This window comes from Callospermophilus lateralis, chromosome 7, assembly GCF_048772815.1.
Source record: "Callospermophilus lateralis isolate mCalLat2 chromosome 7, mCalLat2.hap1, whole genome shotgun sequence".
Taxonomy (NCBI): Eukaryota; Metazoa; Chordata; class Mammalia; order Rodentia; family Sciuridae; genus Callospermophilus; species Callospermophilus lateralis.
In genome coordinates this window covers 6,825,057-6,847,578 of record NC_135311.1, presented here as the reverse complement: position 1 = coordinate 6,847,578, position 22,522 = coordinate 6,825,057, and the positions used below count along the sequence as shown (strand labels likewise).

Here is a 22,522-nt window from a genome sequence, read left to right as displayed (position 1 = left end):
TCAGCATATTTGCTTTTCTTAGACAACCCTTGATGGTACAGGGACAGAAGAGGTATAAAACGTGCTGAGAAATGTCACTGATAAAATTAATATATTTTAGAAAACCATCTATATGAAATATATATGTTAAGAAAAAGAAAAAAATTATTTATAAATTTCTCATTGTAACACGGGATATTTATGTAAAATAGAAAAGGAGAAACATTTGCCATAGGCCAAATATTGTGTTTGAAATTATAGAGACCTTCATTCATTCATCCATTCAAATACTTGTTTGTATCCCCAGATGCTGACATGTGGAGTAAGAAAAACTCAGTTGCCCCCATTGTGATTCTATGTGAATAATAAGTATTCAGGGATGGATCAGTCATTACAAGCTTAAATGTAGGTCTGAGAACATAGGTCCATAGCCCATCCTTCAGAATCTTTGATGCCAAAGATTTGTCTGTTTCCCAGCTTTTAAAAAGGTTACATAGATTGGGTGACGTGGCACCAGAGTGTTTGGAAAAGCACTCTGTAATCAAACACCTTAATACTTCTGCATTGTAACATGTAAATTTGCATATAAATTATTTTTTTTAAATTCATTTTTTTAGTTGTAGTTGGACACAATACATTTATCTATCTATCTATCTATCTATTTATATGTGGTGCTGAGGATCGAACCCAGGGCCCAACTCATGCTAGGCAAGGACTCTACTGCTGAGCCCCAGCCCCAGCCCCTGCATAGAAATTATGATGATTAAGACTAAAATAGGTGCAGGTCAGGTTTTGTCACTAATAAATTATGATAAAAACCTTAGTTTTCAGAGTATTTTGAATTTTAGAATCCCAAATCCATCATATTAAAGATAGAACTTTGTACTTTTAAGGGAGAGAAAGCATTATGATACAGAAGCAAAAGCAAATATGAGTTCTTGGAGACAGTAAAGAAAACTGAGTTGACTAAATCATAGGAGATGTATGTTGGAAATAAGATTAAACAAGTTTAAATAGTGAGAATAGCCAGTTTATTAAAAACCTTGAATACCATTGTAAAGTAGTTGACAGACTTACCAAAGTGAAATCATTGGAAGATTATTCTTTCGGAATGGGACACTAAAGAGAATAGTCAGTTGACCATCATTTGCTTAGTAACTGCTTAAAATGCTGCTGCTGCCATTGCTACAACTACTACCAGTACTAAAATATTGTGTTTCTGTTGTTAAATCCTTGCCTCATGCCAGTTGTTGGGTTAGGTATTTTTCTGATACTTCTTGTAGGAGCTGTATAACAGCTTTATAGCATGGTCTTTGTCCTTTGAAAAGAAAATCATTAAGGCACATAGTGAAAATTGTAAAATATTTTATTTCATAAATGGTATTTTCCAAGGGATATGAGATTATCCTTTTTCTAAATACTAGTCCTTGATCTTTTTCTTTTTAGTTGTAGATAGACACAGTTTTTTTTTTAAAATTCATTTTTATCTGGTGCTGAGGATCAAACCCAGTGCTTCACACACTCTGGGCAAGTGCTCTACCACTAAGCTATAGCCTCAACTCCTAATCCCGGATCTTGAGTTGGGCATATGCTTGAAACAATACAAGTCTTTGAGTCCTCAAGAATAGTAGATTATTTTGTTTTATTTTATATTCACCAGCCGGCCTTTGGATTATATGCTAATCTGGTTTCATGAGGACCTTTATAGATGGGGGAAGGTTGTACAGTATAGATTCTTAGATTAGGCATACCACCTATCAAAAAATAAATCAAAATGCTCTTTTTAAAATATATGTAGCCAGGTATAGTGGCACACTCTTATAATCCCAGTGATTCAGGAGGCTGAAGTAGGAGGATCACAGTTTTGAGGCTCACCTCCACAATTTAGCAAAACCCTCAGCAACTTTGTGAGACTGTCTCAAAAAATGCAGAAAACTGGGGGTGTAGCTCAGTAAGCTGCCCTCTGCCAAATATTATGCATTTGGGGAATTGACACGTGTCAACTGACTATTTGCTATTAGAAAACTTATAAAAATTAATTTCTGATTTTCAAAAGTTTTTATAGCAGTTGTTCTCAGTCATTTCTCTGTTGTCTTTTTTGCTAGATTTTAAGCCTCATAAATTTAGGAACTGAGTGGATTTGTTGAGTACATAATATATTTCCAGGATGTAGTATAATACCTGGCATATAATGGGTGGTCAGAAATATTTTTGAATGGATTGAGTGAATTCAGAGTTAAATTGTACAGCAAGATTATTCCTGCCTCAAAGTCCTAACATAAAAAGCCTGACAGTTTCTTAAAAATGGTTAGAACACTGAAACCCACTTAAAACCAGTAAAATGTCCTTTACTTTCAGTAAAACTGATTTTATTTAACTAAAATATAAGGAATATATTCTTTTCAAATTGAAGAGTTCTAAAAAAATTAAATTATTTTTATCTTTGTGTTTGCTTGACCATCAGTTGCAAAAATTTTTTGATTGAGTTGTAATAGTGATTTTTCAATTTTGATTTGTACCATGCCACTTATATTTGTTCATGATATTTGTAGAGTAAAAAATTTCTGAAATTTTAAAACATATTTTTAACTAAATGGTCTTAAATCTATTTCAAACTATAATTTGATCTGTTTTAATTGTGATTTTTTGGGTGCTTTTTGACTTCTTATCCTTTTCCCTATATGCCCATTTCTCATGTTAATAGTTGTCTCTATTCTGATAAATTTTTGTTATGATCTGTTCTGCAGAGAAAGAGATGCTGGTTGCAAGTTTTGGAAATCCCTGTTTTTTATGGAACAAAGTTCTGTAAAATTTTCATAAAATTACTTGGCAATAACATACGCTTGTGATGGACCCTAGAAATACTGCTATGTTAGGATTGGGTTCTGATTCCGAAGGTTTTTCAAGAAAGAGTCCTTCTGCCATCAGTACTGGCACACTGGTCAGCAAGAGAGAAGTAGAGCTAGAGAGTAACACAAAGGAAGAAGAGGACCTTCGAAAGCGGAATCGGGAAAGAAACATTGAAGCAGGGAAAGATGATGGTTTGACTGATGCACAGCAACAGTTTTCAGTGAAAGAGACAAACTTTTCAGAGGGAAATTTAAAATTGAAAATTGGCCTTCAGGCTAAGAGAACTAAAAAACCTCCAAAGAACTTGGAGAATTATGTATGTCGACCTGCCATAAAAACAACTATCAAGCACCCAAGGAAAACGCTTAAAAGTGGGAAAATGACAGATGAAAAGAGTGAACATTGTCCTCCAAAAAGGGTAAGTGTAATGCCCAGCAATATGTGGTCATTGACAGTATTCAGATTTTTCTATTGATTTACATACCTATTCCAGGAAATTTGATTTTAATCTTTTTACATTATTTCCAAATAGTCTGTGAGTCATGTCAAAGATGTAATGGTATACAATGTAATAATATTTACTTATAAAATTATGACAGATATTTAAAATGGAGCATACTCTGATTATTACTCCTAAGGTTAGTGGGAAAAATATTGGATTTGTAGTCAGGAAACCTAGATTTGAATCTTGCCTTCCTACTTACTAACAGTGTCATCATGGACAAATTAACAGAGGAGAAACTGAGCCCAAAGATATTATTAATTGGTTATATTATTACCTGCCTTCCAGGATGGTTGGAAAGTATCAGATTCACTAAGAAATGTTGAAAGCTTTTGTTAAATGAATTATTTTGTAAAATATTTCTGTTGTTGTTACTCATAAAGCAAGTTAATATATTAAAAATGTCAGCTGGGTGAAGCTCCAACTACTTAAGATTGCTTAAGTTCATGAGTTTGAGACTATTTTGTGCAACGTAGTGAGACCCCATCTCAAAAAAACAAAAATAAAAGTCATCCCCCTTCTATCAGATATCCAATTACTCGTCTAATTCTTCTTCATTCTGTTCACCTTGTCTAATAAAGATCTTACATTTGTGCTTTATTTTGTTGACCACAAGTTTTAGTCCCTTTATGCATTATTTTATATATATATATATTTTATATATATTCCCACAGATTTAAGATAGTATTCATATATGAGTAAAACAGGGAGAAAGAGTTGGCTTAATATTTTGGCTTAAAGAATATTACTCACTGTTTTAAATGATGATTTGGTTTTTTATCATTAATTCTTTTTTTCCCCTTTCTTTTTTCCCCTCCCTCCCTTCCTTCCTTCCTTCCTTCCCCTATATGCCCATTTCTCATGTTAATCAATAGTTGCCTCTATTCTGATAAATTTTTGTTATGATCTGTTCTGCAGAGAAAGAGATGCTGGTTGCAAGTTTTGGAAATCCCTGTTTTTTATGGAACAAAGTTCTGTAAAATTTTCATAAGATTACTTGGCAATAACATACGCTTGTGATGGACCCTAGAAATACTGCTATGTTAGGATTGGGTTCTTCCTTCCTTCCTCCCTCCTTCCCTCCCTCCCTCCCTCATTTGCGCGTGTGACTTAGGATCGAACCCAGGGCTTGTGCACATTAGGCAAGCACTCTACCTCTGAACTGCATCCCCAGCCTGCTTTAATTCTTTCCTGTCATTCATGTGCATTTTACTTGTTACCAGAAACTACAATGCTGCAAAGCTCTTTTGTTCTCCAAATTGCTGTGGCATTCAGAAATTTCTAATAGATTGCCCTTCTGCATAAGGAGTATAGAGATTTAAGATATATTTTATGATGACTTCTTCATGAAATCATATGAATAAGTTTGCAGATTATAATGTCAGGAAAAATTGGGTATTGTATCCAGTTCTTGAAAAAAATCAACAGGATAAATCTTAGGTAAATTGAGCCTTGTTTTCCTCATTTCTGAAATGGAAGTATAATCTGTTTTTAAATAACATCTTTATCAAGATATAATTCAAATATCACAAATGCACCATTTAAATTAAATGATTTTTAGTGTATTATGTTCATTTTTTAGATTGATGCTAAATGTATGTGTAATTTGGGATTTATTATTTTAATCATTTTAAAGCCAGGCATGGTGGCAAACGCCTATAATCCCAGTGACCCTGTCTGAAAATAAAAGGGCTGCTGATGTAACTCAATGATTAAGTGCCCCTGGGTTCAATCCCTGTGTACCAAAAAAATAAAAAATTAAAGAATAAATAAAAATTAAACCATTTCTAACTGTACAATTCAATGGCATTAATCACATTCACTGTGTTATACAACCATTACTACTATTCCCAAAACTTCTTAAATCCAAATTCTGTAAACATTAAGCAATAACTCCCGATTTTCCCGATTCCCAGCAACTGAGAATGTCTCGTGTACTTTTTTTTTTTTGCCTATTCAAGATACCTGATAAAAGTGTCATCATTCAATACTTGTCCTGTTTTGTTTAGTGTATTTCATAATGTCCTCAAGGTTGTTCCATGTAGTATTTTCCAGAACTTCATTCCTTTTTTTTTTTTTTTTTTTGTGGTGCTGGGGTTTAAACTCAGGTCCTTGTGCATGCGAGGCAAGCACTCTACCAATTGAGCTATATCCCCAGCCTTTCATTCCTTTTTATATTGGAGTGATGTTCTGTCATATGAGTACACCACATTAAAAAAAAAAAAATCATTCATCTGTTGGTGGAATCTTGGTTTGCTTCCACCCTTGACTATTGTGAATAATGCTGCAATGAACATTGGTATGAAAAATACCTGTTTGAGTCCCAATTTTTTTTTTCATATTTATTTTTTAGTTATAGGCAAGCACAATATTTTATTTTTATGTGGTGCTAAGGATCGAACCTAGTGCCTCACACATGGTAAGCGAGTGCTCTACCTCTGAGCCATGAACCCCACCCCTTGAGTCCCAATTTCAATTCTTTGGATGTATGCTGTCATCCCTTGGTGTCCTTAGAATATTGGGTCCAGGACCTATATTATATAAAAATCCTCTCTGGGCATGGTGGTGCGTGCCTGTAATTCCGGCAGCTTGGGAGGCTAAAGCAGGAGGATTGCCAGTTCAAAGCCAGCCTCCGCAAAAGCGAGGCACAAAGCAACTCAGTGAGACTCTGTCTCTAAATAAAATACAAAAAGGGCTGGGGATGTGGCTCAGGGGCCGACTGTGCTAAGTTTAATCCCTGGTTACCACCCCAACCCTAATCTTTGGATTTTCAGGTCCCTTATGTAAAATAGCATAGTGTTTTGAGTATAATCTACATAAAATTTCCCATATACTTTAAATCATCTGTTGATTATTTAAATATTTAATGTAATGTAAATGTTGTGTAAATAGTTGTCATATAATATTGTTTAGTGAATAATAAGAAAAAAGTGTATGTATGTTCAGTATAGATAGAATTATTTCCTGAACATTTTTTTTTCTAAATAAAGAGAGAGAGTGAGAGAGAGAGAGAGAGAATTTTTTTAATATTTATTTTTTAGTCTGGGCGTACACAACATCTTTGTTTGTATGTGGTGCTGAGGATCGAACCCGGGCTGCACGCATGCCAGGCAAGCGCACTACTGCTTAAGCCACATCCCCAGCCCCTCCTGAACATTTTTGATCCAAGGTTGCTTCAATCATTGGTTGCCCAACCCATGGATATTGAGGGCCAACTGTACTTTGTGAATGGAGTTGATGGGTCATATAGTAATTCTCGTTTAGATTTTGAAGAAGTTCCAAACTGTTTTCCATAGATGCTACACTATTTCATATTCCCAACAACACATAAGTATTCCAGAATTTCTCCAGATCCTCTCCTTTATTCCTTCCCTTTCTTGACTGTGATTTTGATTTACATGTCCCTAGGGACTAATGATGATCACATCTTTTCATAGGCTTAGTGGTCATTTATGTATCACTTTTGACAAATGTCTCTGCAGATTTTCTGACCATTTTTGATTTGTGTTGTTTGAGTTCTTTGATTAAAAAAATGGATGAAGTCCATTTGTTTTTTACTGCATATGTTTTTGGAGTATCTTAGTAATAACTGGGCAAATTCAGTGTATTTCTCTTTATGTATTCTTCTAAGAGTTTTATGGTTTTGGTTTTTATATGTAAGTTTTGACTCAAGTTGAATCTTGTATATGATTTAAGGTAAAGTTCCAACTTGATTCTTTTGAATATGAATAGTTTTATTAGCATCTTCATTAAAGAGAATTAATTTCCTGGTTCTGGTTCCTTTGTTTAAAAAAAAATTCCATGTATGTGTATGGAGATTTGTTTCTGGACTCTTCAATTCCATTGTTCACTCTGTCTTAACAGTACTACCTTGTTTTGATTACTAAAGCTTTGCAATTCATTTTGAAATAAGATGTGAGTCCTCCAGCTTTGTTCTTTTTCAAGATTGTTTTGGCATATTGGGATTCCTTGAGATTCTATATGAATTTTGAGAGTGTTCTATTTCTCCAAAGAACGTTGGAATTTTAATAGAGATTGCTTGGCATCTACAGATCCCTTTAAACATATAAAGGAAAAACAAACATTGTTACTATTATGACTCATTTTCAACAATCTGAGCAAATTCATTTTGGATCCCCGCCCCCTTCTGCAGTTTAATAGCACCATTCTGTGATAAGTGGTAAGCAAAACAACCATTACTCAGCCAAAATGAAGAAAACTTTATATCAAATGTGCCTTCAGGTTTACCTCTACTACATTAAGAATAAATTGTTTGGGACCAAAGTTCATGCAAGGAAACTTCCAGAAAGTAAATCCCTCATCAGTGCTTTTGATATGTTTGAGAAATATTTTATGCACATAAAGCAAATACATGTCTAACATATGTATATCCTTCCTGTATTTAAAAATACAAATAGGGGCTGGGGATGTGGCTCAAGTGGTAGCGCGCTCGCTTGGCATGCTGTGCAGCCCGGGTTCGATCCTCAGCACCACATACAAACAAAGATGTTGTGTCCGCTGAAAACTAAAAAATAAATATTAAAATTCTCTCTCTCTCTCTCAAAAAAAAAAAATATTTAAAAAAATATAAATAGTAGCATGCTGTACACTTTCTTTGCAACTTTTTCTACTTTAATAATTTATTCTGGAGATTTTTGAATACCATGACTAAGAGGGTTTCTTTAGTCGTTTGAAATATGGATTGCAAATTTGTTTTCAGTTAGTTGTCTTTAGTCATTTCTTATCTTATTTTGCCATGTAGAATTATTTGTTATTTTTTTAAAACCTATATTTAATCATAAATCTTTTATGGTTTCTGGATTTCGGTGTGTAATTAGAAAAGCCTTTTTCACTACAAGTTCTTAAAAGATTTTTTTTTGTTTCTTTCTTTTGTAGTACTCTTTCTGTTTCTTCCTTTTTTTTTTTTTTTTTTTGTGGGTGGTTGGTGTTCTGGATTGAACCCAGAGGTGCTTTATCACTGAGCCACATCCCCAGCCCTTTTTAGTTTGTAATTTGACACAGGGTCTCACTTAAGTTGCTGAGGATCTTATGAAGCTGTGTGAATGGCCTCAAACTTTTGATCCTTCTATCTCAGCTTCCCACTTTGTTGGGGTTACAGGCATATGCCATTGAACCTGGCTTGTGTTTCACTTTTAACATATAAATATTTTTGATTCTTTTGAATTTTATTACAGTATAGTAATAAAGTTATGAGTTATGGTTCAAATCTACATCTCTTTCAAATGCGTACATCTGTCTTTGCTAGGTGAGGAGTACATACCTATAATCCCAGCTACTTTTGAAGTTGAGGCGAGGCGGAGGATCGAAAGTTCAAGACTAGCCTGGGCAAATTAACAAGACCCTGTGTCAAAATAAAAAATGAAAAAGAATTAAGAGTAGCACTCTTCCTTAGCAACTGTGACGCTTTGGGTTCAATCACCAGTAGAACCTCAGTTTTACTGATTTCTTCTGCATATTGCTTTTAACAGACACATAGTTATCTATCAGACTGTATGTTGATGCATTTTGTACTTGCCTGTACTGTGTGATATTTTTCATTATTTTAGGATGCTAACAGAAACCTTTAATAAAATATGTAATGAGGTTGAAAGCTGGGGAGAAGGATTTTCTACTGTACAACTCATGTAACAAGAAAAAAAAAGAACTCTTTGATCTCTCTGATTTGAGGCACTACTAATTTCCTTATGTACTTGGGTTTGGTCTGAATTTCTATTATGTTGCTGATGCTTGTGTTTTATTTGCCAGCATGATATAGGGTTTTTCTTTCTTTGTTTTTTTAAATTGGTTTTTTTTTAAGTTGTTAATGGACCTTTATTTTATTTATTTATTTATGTGGGTGCTAAGAATCAAACCTCACATGTATGAGGCAAGCGCTCTATTACTGAGCCATAACCCCAGCCCGTGATATAGTTTTAAAGATAGGACTAATTCTTCCTCATTACAGTGCAGTTTGCTTTTTTCTTGCCTATTAATTTATAAGCTTAATGTAGTATTAGCATATGTAGTATTTTTTCCCCTAGAACTTGTCCAGCTGATTATAAAGTTTGTGTTTTGTTCATCTTTATCTTGGAGCCTAATTTGATGTTGGCTTGAGAATTGAGCTTTGAATTTGCTTTGCTAGGAGTCAGGAATGTTTATACCTCCTTTTCTGGGGGCTGTACTTTTGCCTCTTAGGCCATAGTTTGGTGCATTAATCCTCTGGACAGTCATGCCTAATTAGATCTGTTCCTTCTTTCTTTTCTTTTGGCCTTTGTAGAGATTTTTTTTTTGTTGTTATTTCCTAGGAGAGAGACACTGCCGTGATACATATCTTATGTTGGGTTAAGTTACTTTGTTGTAATAGACAGAATAGAATACTTTTTTTTTTTTTTTTTTTTAAACTGTTTGGCAATTGAACTCAGGGGCACTTGACCACTGAGCCATGTCTTCAGCCCTATTTTATATTTTATTTAGAGAGACAGGGTCTCACTGAGTTGCTTAGCACCTTGCTTTTGCTGAGGCTGGCTTTGAACTTGTGATCCTCCATCCTCCTGCCATGGCCTCCTGAGCCACTGGGATTAAAGATAGTGTGCCACTGCATCCAGCAATAGAATCTTTTCATACTATTTAGTTTGCCATTTGGCTAGAAGTAGAAATCACCTGATTGTTTTTTAAGAAATACATTCATTATTAATTTTATAGTAGGATTTCCTTTAATATTTTTCTTTCTAAAGTGAAAAAAACTCTCTTACACACTTCCTATAAAATGTTTATATTTTGCTCTCTTTCAACTTCATGTATTTTCTGTGCCATTTCATAAATTATCAGAATGGTACATTTTCCAGTAGTATTTTAGAAAGTGAAAGTGGAAGTAATAATATTTACTTATATTTATCACACACTAATTTAAAAGAAGAAGCAGGATACATTCCTTTCCACCATTTAAAGAAAATTTCAACTTTGGAGTTTTGCATCATAGTTTACTTAGTCTACTTACGTATTATATACTTAGTATACTATTATGATCATAGTGTACTTAGGTAGCAAATGAAAAATAGAATATCTGTTTCCTAGTGATGGTGATTAAAAATTGAAATTTTGATGAGCAGAACAGGTTGGGGCAATAGATACTTTACTGCCAATATGTATTCATTACAAATTAGGTCAAATAGCATTGAAACATGTCGCTGGATTGACTAACATGTTGCCACTGGTTAGTTTATTTGATGTTACTTTAGTTTAGATATACATACTTAAAGAACACAATAAATTATAAATAAAATTCATAGCTACAATTATAATTTTGTTTCCAAAAGATAAATTTCTATTTAGAAAAGAAATGCCTAGCTGGGTGTGGTAGTGCATACCTGTAATCCCTGATACTGGGAATGCTGAGGCAGAGGATTTTGAGTTTACGAGACCAGTCTATGCAACATAGCAAGCCCCTCATCTCAAAAAGAAAAAAAATAAAGAGAAAAGAAAGGTCTATGCTATCTTACTAGGTTATTTAAGAAACCCTCATTGAAAAAGTAATTAATATCAATGAAATAATTTTTTGTGGAAAAATATTAAAACCCATGAGTTCAATTATTAGATTCAAGACCTATTAACTTGAGAATTTAATGACATGTAGATAAATGTCTCTCAAGTAAGAAAATAGTGGGTATTAATAATATGCATTAGATCTTGCTCATATTCATGATTTTCCAGGCAAAATTTAAATTGCTTAAACAAATTTTAATTATTTCTTTTTTTGTACCGGGGATTGAACTGAGGAGCACTTAATCACTGAGCCACATCCCCAACTGTATTTTGTAATTTATTTAGAGACAGGGTCTTACTGAATTGCTTAGTGCCTGGCTTTTGCGGAGTCTGGCTTTGAACTCAAGATCCTCCTATCTCTGCCTTAGCCTCTTGAGCTGCTGGGATTACAGGCATGCATCACTGTGCCTGCGAATTTTAATTATTTTGAAATGGAGTTGTTGAAAAAGATTGGTTTGATTTTACCTAGGTTTTTGGGTTTTCTTTCCTGGCATTTCTACTATATAATAGTAGTATGGTTATTTTCTGTTTAGAGTTGTTCCCTTACATTGTACCCTATATAAAGTTAGCCCAGTTTTAGAATGAAGCATATATATTTGTTGTTCAGATATAATTCAAATATGCAAAATTTACCCTTTAAAAATGTGCAGCCATACTAGGGGTACACAGAGTTGTGCAGTCATTGTCGCTAATTTCAAACATTTCTACCATCTTAAGTTTGTAATTTTATTGTTTCTTTTAACTTTAGATAACTGTTAAAAATGAATGAACATTTTGCTTTGTACTTTCACAAAAGAGGGAAACTGTTTTTAAATCAATTTTGGACATACTATCTAGTGTAGACTGAGCATTCTTTGATTTATTCATTTTTTCATAAAATATTTATTGCCTATCCTGTGCCATGAAAAGATTGAGGAATAATATGACAACTGACATAACTAGAAATACTTACAGAATGTTTATGGAAATCACAGAATTGTTGGGGAAGGTGGCAAGCAAGATAATATACAATGAGAGCTTCATAGAGGAACTCATATTTAAAATTAGGTATTAACAGCTTTGTTAGAATTTGCTAGAAAGAGATGGAACTTCTGGAACAAAGTAATACTAGAGGATAGTATCTGATACTTCCCTTAGTTTTGTAACTGTACTAGAATTTGATAGCCCTTTTAGTTTATATTAGTACCAACAAAATGTAAATATTAATACATATTGGAATGAAGCTTCCATTGAATGATTACAAGTAGATTTTTTTTTTTTTTCATTTTAAAAATTTTGTTCTAGGGCTGAGGTTGTAGCTCAGTGGTAGAACACTTGCCTAGCATGTGTGAGGCCTTGGGTTCAATCTTCAGCACTGCATAAAAAGAGGCACTGTGTTCATCTACAACTTTAAAAAAAATTTAAAAATCTTGTTCTATGTTTAGGGTTCCTTTTAGCAATATAAAATTTTAAAGTAAGAATTACATGACTCTGCCGGCTGCAGTATGCACACCTGTAATCCCAGCGATTTGGGAGGCTGATGCAGAAGGATTCTAAGTTCAAAGCCAGCCTCAGTAATGACTAGGAGCTAAGCAACTCAGTGAGACCCTGTCTCTGAATAAAATACAAAATAGGGCTGGGGAAATGGCTCAGTGGCTGAATTCCCTGAGTTCAATCCCAGTACCAAAAAAAGAAAAGAAAAAAAAAGAAAGAAAGAAAGAAAAGAATTACATGACTGAACTCATTTTCTTAGGACTTTTTTTGTTTTTTTTTAAAGATATAGTCATACTTTACTATAATATTCCTCAGAGGTAAAATTAAAAGTTAATGTTGCTTTTATTTAAAAAGTTTTCTTTTGAGAAATTTGTGATTATTTATAGTATGTAGGAGCTCAGTCATTTGTAGGTTTAATGTTACATCTTACCAAAAAGTATAGTACCTAAATTTTATTTCATGCAGGAGTCAAATCAAGCCAGGGATAATATTGGATCAGATTTGTAGAGCTTTTGAGGTCCTAGAACTGCAACAGCAGGTGGCATTAGAGATCAGGTTTAAGAATGAGTTGTAGGGATTTGAATATAAAGGGGAAAGGGAAATAAGGTGGATTGTGGGTTCAGGACACAACTGGATTCAGCTTTACCCTTTTGATGGTGTTAATCTGCTTAAAGTGTGTGTGTGTGTGGTGTGTGTGTGTGTGTGTATTTTAAACTAACTACTTCAAAATTTAACAGTTAAGAATTCTCTTTCAAGCCAAGTGTGGTGATGCATTCCTATAATCCTAGTAACTGGGGAGGCTGAAATAGGATGATCACAGATTACCAGCACAGCCCAGGCAATTTAGCAAGACCCTGTCTCAAAATAAAAAGGGTTGAGGGTATAGTTCAGTGATTCTACTACTGGTTCTACCCCTGGGTTCATAAGAACACAAACAAAAAAAGAATTCTCTTCCAGGGCTTGTGCTAAAACTCAGCGATAGATCACCTGCTTAAGCATACACAAGGTCCAGAGTTCAATCCCCAGCACCGCAAAACAAAACAAAAAATAATAAGAATAATTTTCTTTCTAGAAGAAAACTTTTGATATCTATTCTTCACTTCTCCTACACTTTACCTTAAGCTAAAAGGTAGTAAAAGGTAAAGGGTGTCTTCCTGGGACTGCTTAATAACTGTAGCATGTATATTACAAATAACCATTGCTTTGTACAATAGTTGTAATAGGATGGTAATTTCCATATTAACTATTGTTTCTTTTTTTAATATTTATTTTTTACTTTTAGTTATACACAATATCTTTATTTTACATTTATGTGGTGCTGAGGATCAAACCCAGTGCCTCATGCATGGTAGGCGAGCACTCTACCACTGAGCCACAGTCCCAGCCTGTTAACTATTATTTCTGTGGAACGACTTAGTATGAAATCATTTCCTTCAGTCTGGATTTATAGTATTTCTAAGATTTTGCTTTCTCTAAAATCTACTTAAACTGAGAAGGATACAGATTATCAAATAAGACAAAATCAACAAATATATCAGAAATGATATTGTTGAGGTGAACCAGTACTTACTCTTTAAGCAAAGTAGGTACTGAACTATTTAATTTGATCTTTTCCTAACCTCTTTTTTTTTCTTTTTTAGCATCCAAGTCTTGATTCTCTTATGTATATTTTACCTTCAGTTTTGGAAAACATGTCAAAGTTAAGTATACAAGCTTATGATAGAAAGTTTTGCTACTAGTTAGGTAGTCAGTTTCCGAGACTCATTGGAACATTTTCCAAACATGCACACATGGTGATTATATACACTGGAATATTTTCACTGTTTTTAGCCAACCTACATTTAATTATTAACATCCAAGAATGTATGTGAAAACAGGATGATGATCCTAATAGTTGCAGGGGTTGACAAGTTTCACAGTAAAAGCAGTGAAATAAGGGGACTGGGATTGTGGCTGAGTGGTACAGCACTTGCCTAGGATGTGAGAGGCACTGTGCTCGATTCTCAGCACCACATACAAATAAATGAGTAAAATAAAGGTCCATCAACATCTAAAAAAATAAAAAAAAAAAACAAAACAAAAAACAGTGAAATAAGATGAAACTTTCTGAACCCCACCTTTTCATTTTTCAGCAATCTTGCTAAGTGTGACATCCTCTAATTCTTTGTTCAATTCTTGATTACATAGGAAGGGGACCCCAAAATACTGCTGAAGAAATTACAAGCACACACTGAAACTTATGAGCCAAAAGCAGAGGAGCTTGTTAACTTTTATTTTTATACTGTTTGTTGATTAAGACGGTTTGGGTAGGCTATTATGACATATAGGAATTATCAACAAGTAGAAATTTTCCTTGGCACACTTGGTGACTGGGTTTTTCTTCTGTCTCAACTTCAAGAATTAAATTATGTAGGGTAAAAGCAAAGTTACAGAACTAAATTTAAAGTTACTGTATTCCTAAATAAAAAAGAAAAAGAAAAAAGATAATGCAATAGTGAAAGGAAGGAAAAAGTAGGGGTGGAAAAACTTAGCAAAAACATCAATTCTGTGAAATGTTCGTTGAACCTTTCTAGGAAGTTATTCTAGTCTCTGTACTTCCATTGCATACATTTCTGTTTTTAACATACAACGTGTTGTATTAGTTATTAATTTGTTAATCTCTTACTATTGCTAGTCCCTTGAACCTTATTTTTTAGTTTTTTCATTTCATATAAAAAATGCTTTAAGAACAGTTCGCTAAGATTGAAAATAAGATCTGCAAGCATATACAAATGCCATCATCACCACCAAAGATATAGCTTGGGAATATGAAGATATTTCCCTAGTCCTAAGATGTTGCTTTTACATATACTGTCATAACTACTTTTTTCTCTCATTTACTAAAAATGTAAAAATTTTATCCCTATTTAAAACACTATGTAGTTTCCTTTTTTAAGAAACTTGTGTTATTGGTAATGATGCTATCATCTGTGATATGAATGTATGAATTTCTTTTTTCTTTTTTGAGGTGACTTTTTTATAGCTTTATTTTCTTCTTCTCCTCCTCCTCCTCCTCCCTCCTCCCTCCTCCTCTCTCCTCCTTTCTCCTCCTTTCTTCTTTCTCCCTTTTGTTGTGCTGGGGATTCAACTCAGGGCCTCACACATGCTAGGCAAGCAGTCTTCCACTAAGGCACAACCCCAGCCTGAATGTATGAATTTCATATTACAAGTGTTTATGAATTTTCTGGTAAAGAACATCTTTGGTTACAAGAGTAAGAGTAAGTTACAAGAGTAAGTTCTACTCTTAGAAAACTTACTCATCTTATAAAAAGTCAAAGAAAAACCTCCACTGAAGTGTTTTAGCATAATACAGAATGGTAAATTATGTTGTCTTTAGAATCTCCACTTAAAAACAACCTCACATTGGACTCTTAGTTGTCATATATCCTTGGCATTTAACACATCTGAGTGACATCCATTAAAAAGTGGTACCAGGTGAGCCTCAGTGAAATAGGTTTTTTGTTTGTTTTGTTTTTGTTTTTTAGCTTTTAATAGCATTTATTGCATCTGGAAACAGTCTTACTGTTATTGCCATGGGGTTTGGTGTTGATCCCAGTACCTTTAAAGAAAAAAAAAATTGACTCCTTAGCTCTAATCAGAGAATTTGAGACTTGTTAAGTGGGACGAAATGGGCGCATTTTCACATCTTCCTGTGCTCTATGGGCAAGATGCCACCTCTGAACCTATTATTTCTTTTTTTTTTTTTTTTTAAATTAGGGTAGTAAATGCATACTGTGTGTTAGGGGAAAAAAAAAATATTGGAGAAAAAGTTTTCACTTCATTATCATACCACCCAAGATAATACTGCTAACAATTAGTGTGGCTTTTGATTTTATTGTATATGTTTTACATTTTTTTTTTTTTTTTTTAGAGAATTTTTTTAGTATCTATTCTTTAGATTTCGGCAGACACAACATCTTTGTTTGTATGTGGTGCTGAGGATCGAACCCGGGCCGCACGCATGCTAGGCGAGTGCGCTACAGCTTGAGCCACATCCCCAGCCCTGTATATGTTTTACATATTGAAATCAATTGCATGTGCACTATTTCATCTTTTAAAATTTAACATACTTTTAGCATTTTTCAACTTTCATGCTTCATTTTTCTACCACAAAAGTGTATTAATATTCTGATATTTTTAATAGTGTTTCACATGAATTATATTGTTACTAAAATATCCGTAAATGTTTTACATTTTAAATCACATAATGAAAATATTTCAAAGAATATGGCATATATATTAGTTGCTTTTTATTTCTATGAGAGGTTAAAAAAAACCCAAAACAGCTGTAATTGAATGATTTTTCAGGGATTTTTATTCATTCTCTTTAGCAGTCACAAATTTATTTTAAATGTTATTGAAAGGAAACAAATACTGTAATTTAGGTTTATTCTGATGAGTTCTCAGTAAAAAGGCTGAAAAGTCAAGAACTTACTGAAAAGTAATGAGTTATTTATGAAGTGACTTTCATTTCAGAGTAATACTTTATTTTGCACATTTTAATAGGGCATTATTAGGCATTCAGCAATTCATTTGACTCTGCCTGGTTCGTTTCTCCAAGTGGAATGATATACACTTAAAGAAACAGTTATTTCTATTTAGTATCAAGGCATGAGTAGTGTCCATCTCCTTCCAGAGTTTTGTAGCTGTTTTGTGGATCAGACTTACCACTGCACCTATTTCAGGCTAGTATTCTTTTTCATTAGAGAATCCTTTGTGTGGAGTCTATCTTGTTCTATCATCAGGAGGTTCTCTTCTTTATCATCACCACATTCAGTACTTTTAGTCAGTTTTGGGTCACTGTGACCAGATCACCAAATAAGAACACCTTAGAGGAAGAAAATATTTTAGCTCATGGTTTCAGAGGTTCAGTCCATATTGATCAACTCCATTGCTCTGGGCCCAAGACAAGACAGAACATTATGACAGAGGGCATGGTGGAAGAAAGCTGCTCAGTTCATGACAGCCAAGAAGCAGGGGTTGTTGGGGATAGTGGTAAGGATAGATATAAATATTATATCTTATTACAATGTATTATTACAATTTATATTACAATTTACAATCCAGAATGCAAGTCTACATATACCATTGCTACCTTTCATTCCTGTGTTCATTTTGATAAAAACTATTCAAGAAAAAAGACCTGCTAAGTACTGTTATGTTTTCTTACCTTCTCTTAATTATTTTCTTTGGAAGCTGCTTGAGATAGAGGCATTGGGTTGTAGAAAAGAGTACTCGGCACAATACCCATGTTCTTTGTGGTAGTAGCAATTAAACAGATTATCCTGGATCTTCACATTTCGTTCATGTTTTGGTAAAGTGCCCCACTCCCTTATACACACACACACACACATATGAAATAAGTTGCCATGATTTGTCGTAAAGCCTTGAGCATAAGATAAGATGTCACTTTTTCCCCAAAAATAGAATTATAAAAGCATGTGTTCCCTTAAATAGAACAGAGAATCAAATTTCTTCTGTTGCACTGTGGAGCCTTTGCTAGAAATGTACCAGGAAGATTTAAACTACCATAATTAGTTCAGTCAGGTTCATCCTCAATTCTCATTTTCATTTTGAACTTAATCAGCACTGCATTTTGATTGAGAGGTTTACTTTCTCTTACAATGTAAGGGATATCTCCTTGAGTCTGTATTCTGGGTTAGTTTAGTGGTATACATAGTGAAATATGGGGAATGTGCATGTTTCTCATTTTATTGTTGATCCTACTATGGGAAAAATCATTTTTGAGCCAAATTGTAAGAAGATATAGCTTCCTCTTTCCCAGAGAATTAAGCCTAAATGCCATCACTTTGATTCATTAATTCAAAACACCGATTTTTATGATTGTTCATATCTTTTATTTCATTTTAATGCCTGAAAATCACTCCAGAGATACATGTAGTCTGCTCAGTAAGTGCACATTTCTGATAAATTCTGAGACAGCTTCCATGGAAATAAATAGGGAAGATATCAGAATTAAATACAATAACAAAACCTGGTGCTTTTAGGAAAATTGATTAATAGAAGAAGTGTTTGTAAAGATGAACTTGTTTCCTGCCTGACATGACTTTGTGACTCAGAATCACAGTATATAGTTCTAAATTGTATCTCTTTCACAATTACATAGGGATTTATGGGGGAAGGGGACCATCCTAAGAGACTATAGATTAAGTCACTGTTGCAGTGACTTTTTCATTTTGGGAATAAAATAGTGATGGAAAAGAATAACTACTTGCCCTCTGTTGCTGATATCTGGCACAAACATACATGTTTGTTCCTTAAATTATATATCAAAAAGAGATCTTTGCTGGTAGAAATTCACCTCACACAATTTGTATATTGTTATTGTGTTGTTCCATTGTCATAATGTTTTTATGATGAAATTAAGCTTCCTTGAGTAATATGTTTTGGCTTACTCTCAATTATAGAGTATAATGAGACTGAGCATAGGGTTTGGGCTTCAGTCTGAAAGATAGAATTCAAGTCTGGAACCTCAATGGCTTTGTAATTTAAGGTGAAGTAGAGCACACTTGTAATCCCAGTGACTGGGGAGATTGAGGCAGAAGGATTATGAGTTCGAGATTGGCCTCAGCAACTTTGTGAGATCCTAAGCAGCTTAGAAATACTCTTTCTCAAAAAATGAAAAAGTGCTAGGGTTGTAGTTGAGTGGTAAAGCACCCCAGATTTCAATCCCCAGTACTTCCCTCCTAACAAGAGGAAAGAAAAAAAAGAAAGGTCCATATTGGTCTGCTTTTGGATAGAAAGTATTTGGTTATTTTGTATGAAAATGCTTAATTATCGGTAAGTTCAGTTTTCCTTAATATAGTTGGTTAGCATTATTTTTTACTTCTGTTCTCAGATATTTTGATTCTCTTGACTAAATGCCACAAACTGAAGCTTTGTACATTTCTTGAAAATTATTCCTAAATATTTTTAGAAACACATTTAAGATTCTTGCCCTTATTTATATTTTTAAGTTCTAACATTTTGCAGGTGACTTATGTTTCATTTAATCATTTGGGGAAAATGAACACATCTAGAAACATTGCAATAGAGTTTTGTGTGATGGGCTTAAAAGATGATAAAATTGTAGGCAAATTTTCCATCTGTATCTGTTTAATTGCATTAATGCTACGACACAATAGAATGGCATAATATCTACAACATAATAGAATGACAGGAGGAACTTTGCAATGAATGTCATGTACTCTGAGGAGTGTACATATTTTTAGTAAACTTTTTGTTTGTTTTCCTTTTTTGTGTTGTTATCTACAGAATGTTGTTTCAGAACTCTTTTACATTTAATAATGGAAAGCTTTTCCTTTTTCATTAATTTAAGTACATGGCAAGTTAATTTCAGTCTCTACTACTGAACTTATGCTTACAGTTATTCTGTAACTGATTTTGTACCTTAATAATTCTCTAAACAACTAGAGGATTTGAACAAAACATTGTATTATGATTCGAAAATCATTCATAGCCTTTACTATGTTTGTCGTATTGTATGATTCAGTTAAATGATTTATTTTTCCTTTTTTTACTCATTTTTCATTCTGTGATTTCTTTTCACCAGTCAGGTTTATTCTTTTGTTAAAAGGTGAAATGAAGACACTTGTGAACTATCAAAACAGATGTTTAGTTTATCATCCTGTATTGTCAAGCATGCATTGTTTTATATAACTAAATGTCTGATGTGCAAGACAGAAGTAGGATATTTACTGATTTAACATTTTGTACATAGCAGAACACAATTTACAAACAACTGTTTTAATATAGTTTTTCAAAAGAACTTTGTACCTTGGATTCATAACTTGGGCAAATTTCAAAAATTTTTCTTATCAAGTATTGAAAATGATTAGTACTCTATAGAAATATTTCAGAAATAAGCTTATTCAAATTTTAGACCTTACAAAATTATACTCATTGCAGAATTATCTTAAAGCATTACATTTTTTTCTTTGGAATGAGAATAGACCTTGTTTTTGGTATTCTGTTTTCTTCTAATATTTTCATTTTGTAAACTATTCCTTACTAGCTCCAGGTCAAAGATAATTTCATTTTTTAATGGGTGAAGGTGATTCATTTTGGAGTTTCTTGTAACATTTCTGAATTGAGGTTTGCTTTTAATTTTTACACAATGTGAAGAATTCTCTAGTAGGAATTTTTCTTGAAAGACTTAAGAATTTAAGAAAGTGAAATATTTCACTTAAAGATTAATATGTTTAATGTTCTTTAGGCTTGTACACTAAAATTCTATGAAGATTAGAATTATATAAATGCATTACTCATTCTCATCTATATTTTAGCATTTATTTCCTTAAACATAAGATAATGCTCACACTAATGTACTTTATTACATTTTTGAATTTTTAAAGCAGTTTTGCTGAGATATAATTCACATAACATACAGTTCACCTATTTGAAGAATAGATTGCTTTTTTTATGTTCAGAGTTTTACAGCCATTACCTTAATTAATTTAAGATTTTTATCATAAGAAAGCAACTCTATAGCCAGTAATAGTTATACATATTTCCCTACAATAGCCCCAGGCAATTATTTATGTACTTTCTATCTCCATTTGCCTATTCTATTGTAATTATATGTCGCATTCCTCATAACTAAAACACTCAGGGTCACTCCAGGTGAAGTGGGCAGCACAAAATTATCACACAAGAGACATAGATTCCTTTTTCTTTGGAGTTCTGTGACAGCTCCTCTAACCTTAAGGGTCCACAGAAAGAGAGCAGGTGCTGATCACTTATTATTGAGGAGAAGCCATTCAAATGAGGCAGAGGGTCAGGTTTCAGGGAGTTGAGTTAGCTTTAGAATGTCTGGTGTCAGCAAGTTGACTGACATCTAGGTAGGAAGGCCACACCCAAAGGCAGAGCAAGAGAAGGGGACACACAAAGGGCGTTTCCTTGGAACATTCTATCCCAAACAGGGCAAAGGGGTAGTATTACAAAGGAATAGGTAACAGGGACAGTGCCCAAGTCACTACGAAACGTGGTGATGGGTCGAAACGTGATGGGTCAAAACGTGGTGATGGGTCGGAGCTTCTCGTTTCAGGATGGAAGGCATGGGTCATTCAGAGTGGCTCCCCACAATTATATATCCTTTGACATAACTTCTTATTTTCTCCTGTCCCTAATTCTCAAGCTTCTGATGACTACTCTGAGATAACTTTTTTAGATTCCACATATGAATGAAATCTGGTAGTATTTCTTTGTTTTGCTTATTTCAGTTAACATAATGATTTCCAGGTTCATCCATGACAAGAGTTCATGCTTTTTATGGATATATAATATTTTATTGTATATTTTTAATCCATTGGTTAGTCTTGATAAATACTTAGATTATTTTTTTTAGTTTTATTGATTTTATTTTTTTAAATATTCGACAGCAGAATGCATTACAATTCTTATTACACATACAGAGTACAGTTTTTCATAATTTTGTATATAGAGTATGTTCATGCCAATTCATGCCTTTATACGTGTACTTTTTTTGCATTACAATTCTTATTACACATATGTACCACAATATCTCTGTTTATATATGAAGTATGTAGACACCCAATTGGAGTCTTTATACATGTACTTTGGATAATGATGTCCATCACATTCCACTGCCCTTGCTCTATTTTAGTTTTTTGCCTATTGAAATACTGCTGCATTAAACCTGGAAGTATTCGTGTCTCTTCAACATATTATTTTCTCATTTCTTCTGAATATATACTCAGTAGTGGGATTGCGGATCATATGAAAGTCCAATTTTTAATATTTTATGGAACTTGGAAGTATTTTCCATATGGGGCTACTAGTTTACATTTCCCCTGATGGTATATAAAGGCTTCTTTTCTCCATATTCTTGCCAACATTCCCTTTTGTATTTTTGTTAATTTGATGATTATTTAATTCTGGTCATCTCTTAAAGGACCCCACTTCTAAACACTATAGTTGGATTAAGTTTTCATCAATGTAATATCTCACAGCAGGGAATAAATTTCAACTTGTGAACCCTTGGGGGGAACCCTCAAACCATAGGAAAACCATAGCATTTGCCTTTGGTTTTGATATCATTTTCAAAAAGTCATTGTTCGTATCAAAGTCATAGAGCTTTTCAGATGTTTTTCCCTG

General features: G+C 33.5%; 1 protein-coding gene across 4 annotated transcripts in view; it reads left to right on the top strand.

The window, feature by feature from the left end:
- Positions 1-22,522, top strand: part of Ash1l (ASH1 like histone lysine methyltransferase) — a 178,231-nt gene that overhangs the window by 24,075 nt on the left and 131,634 nt on the right. For all 4 annotated transcript variants that reach the window (XM_076862155.1, XM_076862156.1, XM_076862153.1 and 1 more), the window contains exon 2: positions 2,727-3,247. In XM_076862155.1, coding sequence (XP_076718270.1) covers positions 2,828-3,247 — 420 coding nt within the window. In that variant the 5' untranslated portion in view covers positions 2,727-2,827. The remainder of the gene's footprint in view (positions 1-2,726; positions 3,248-22,522) is intronic.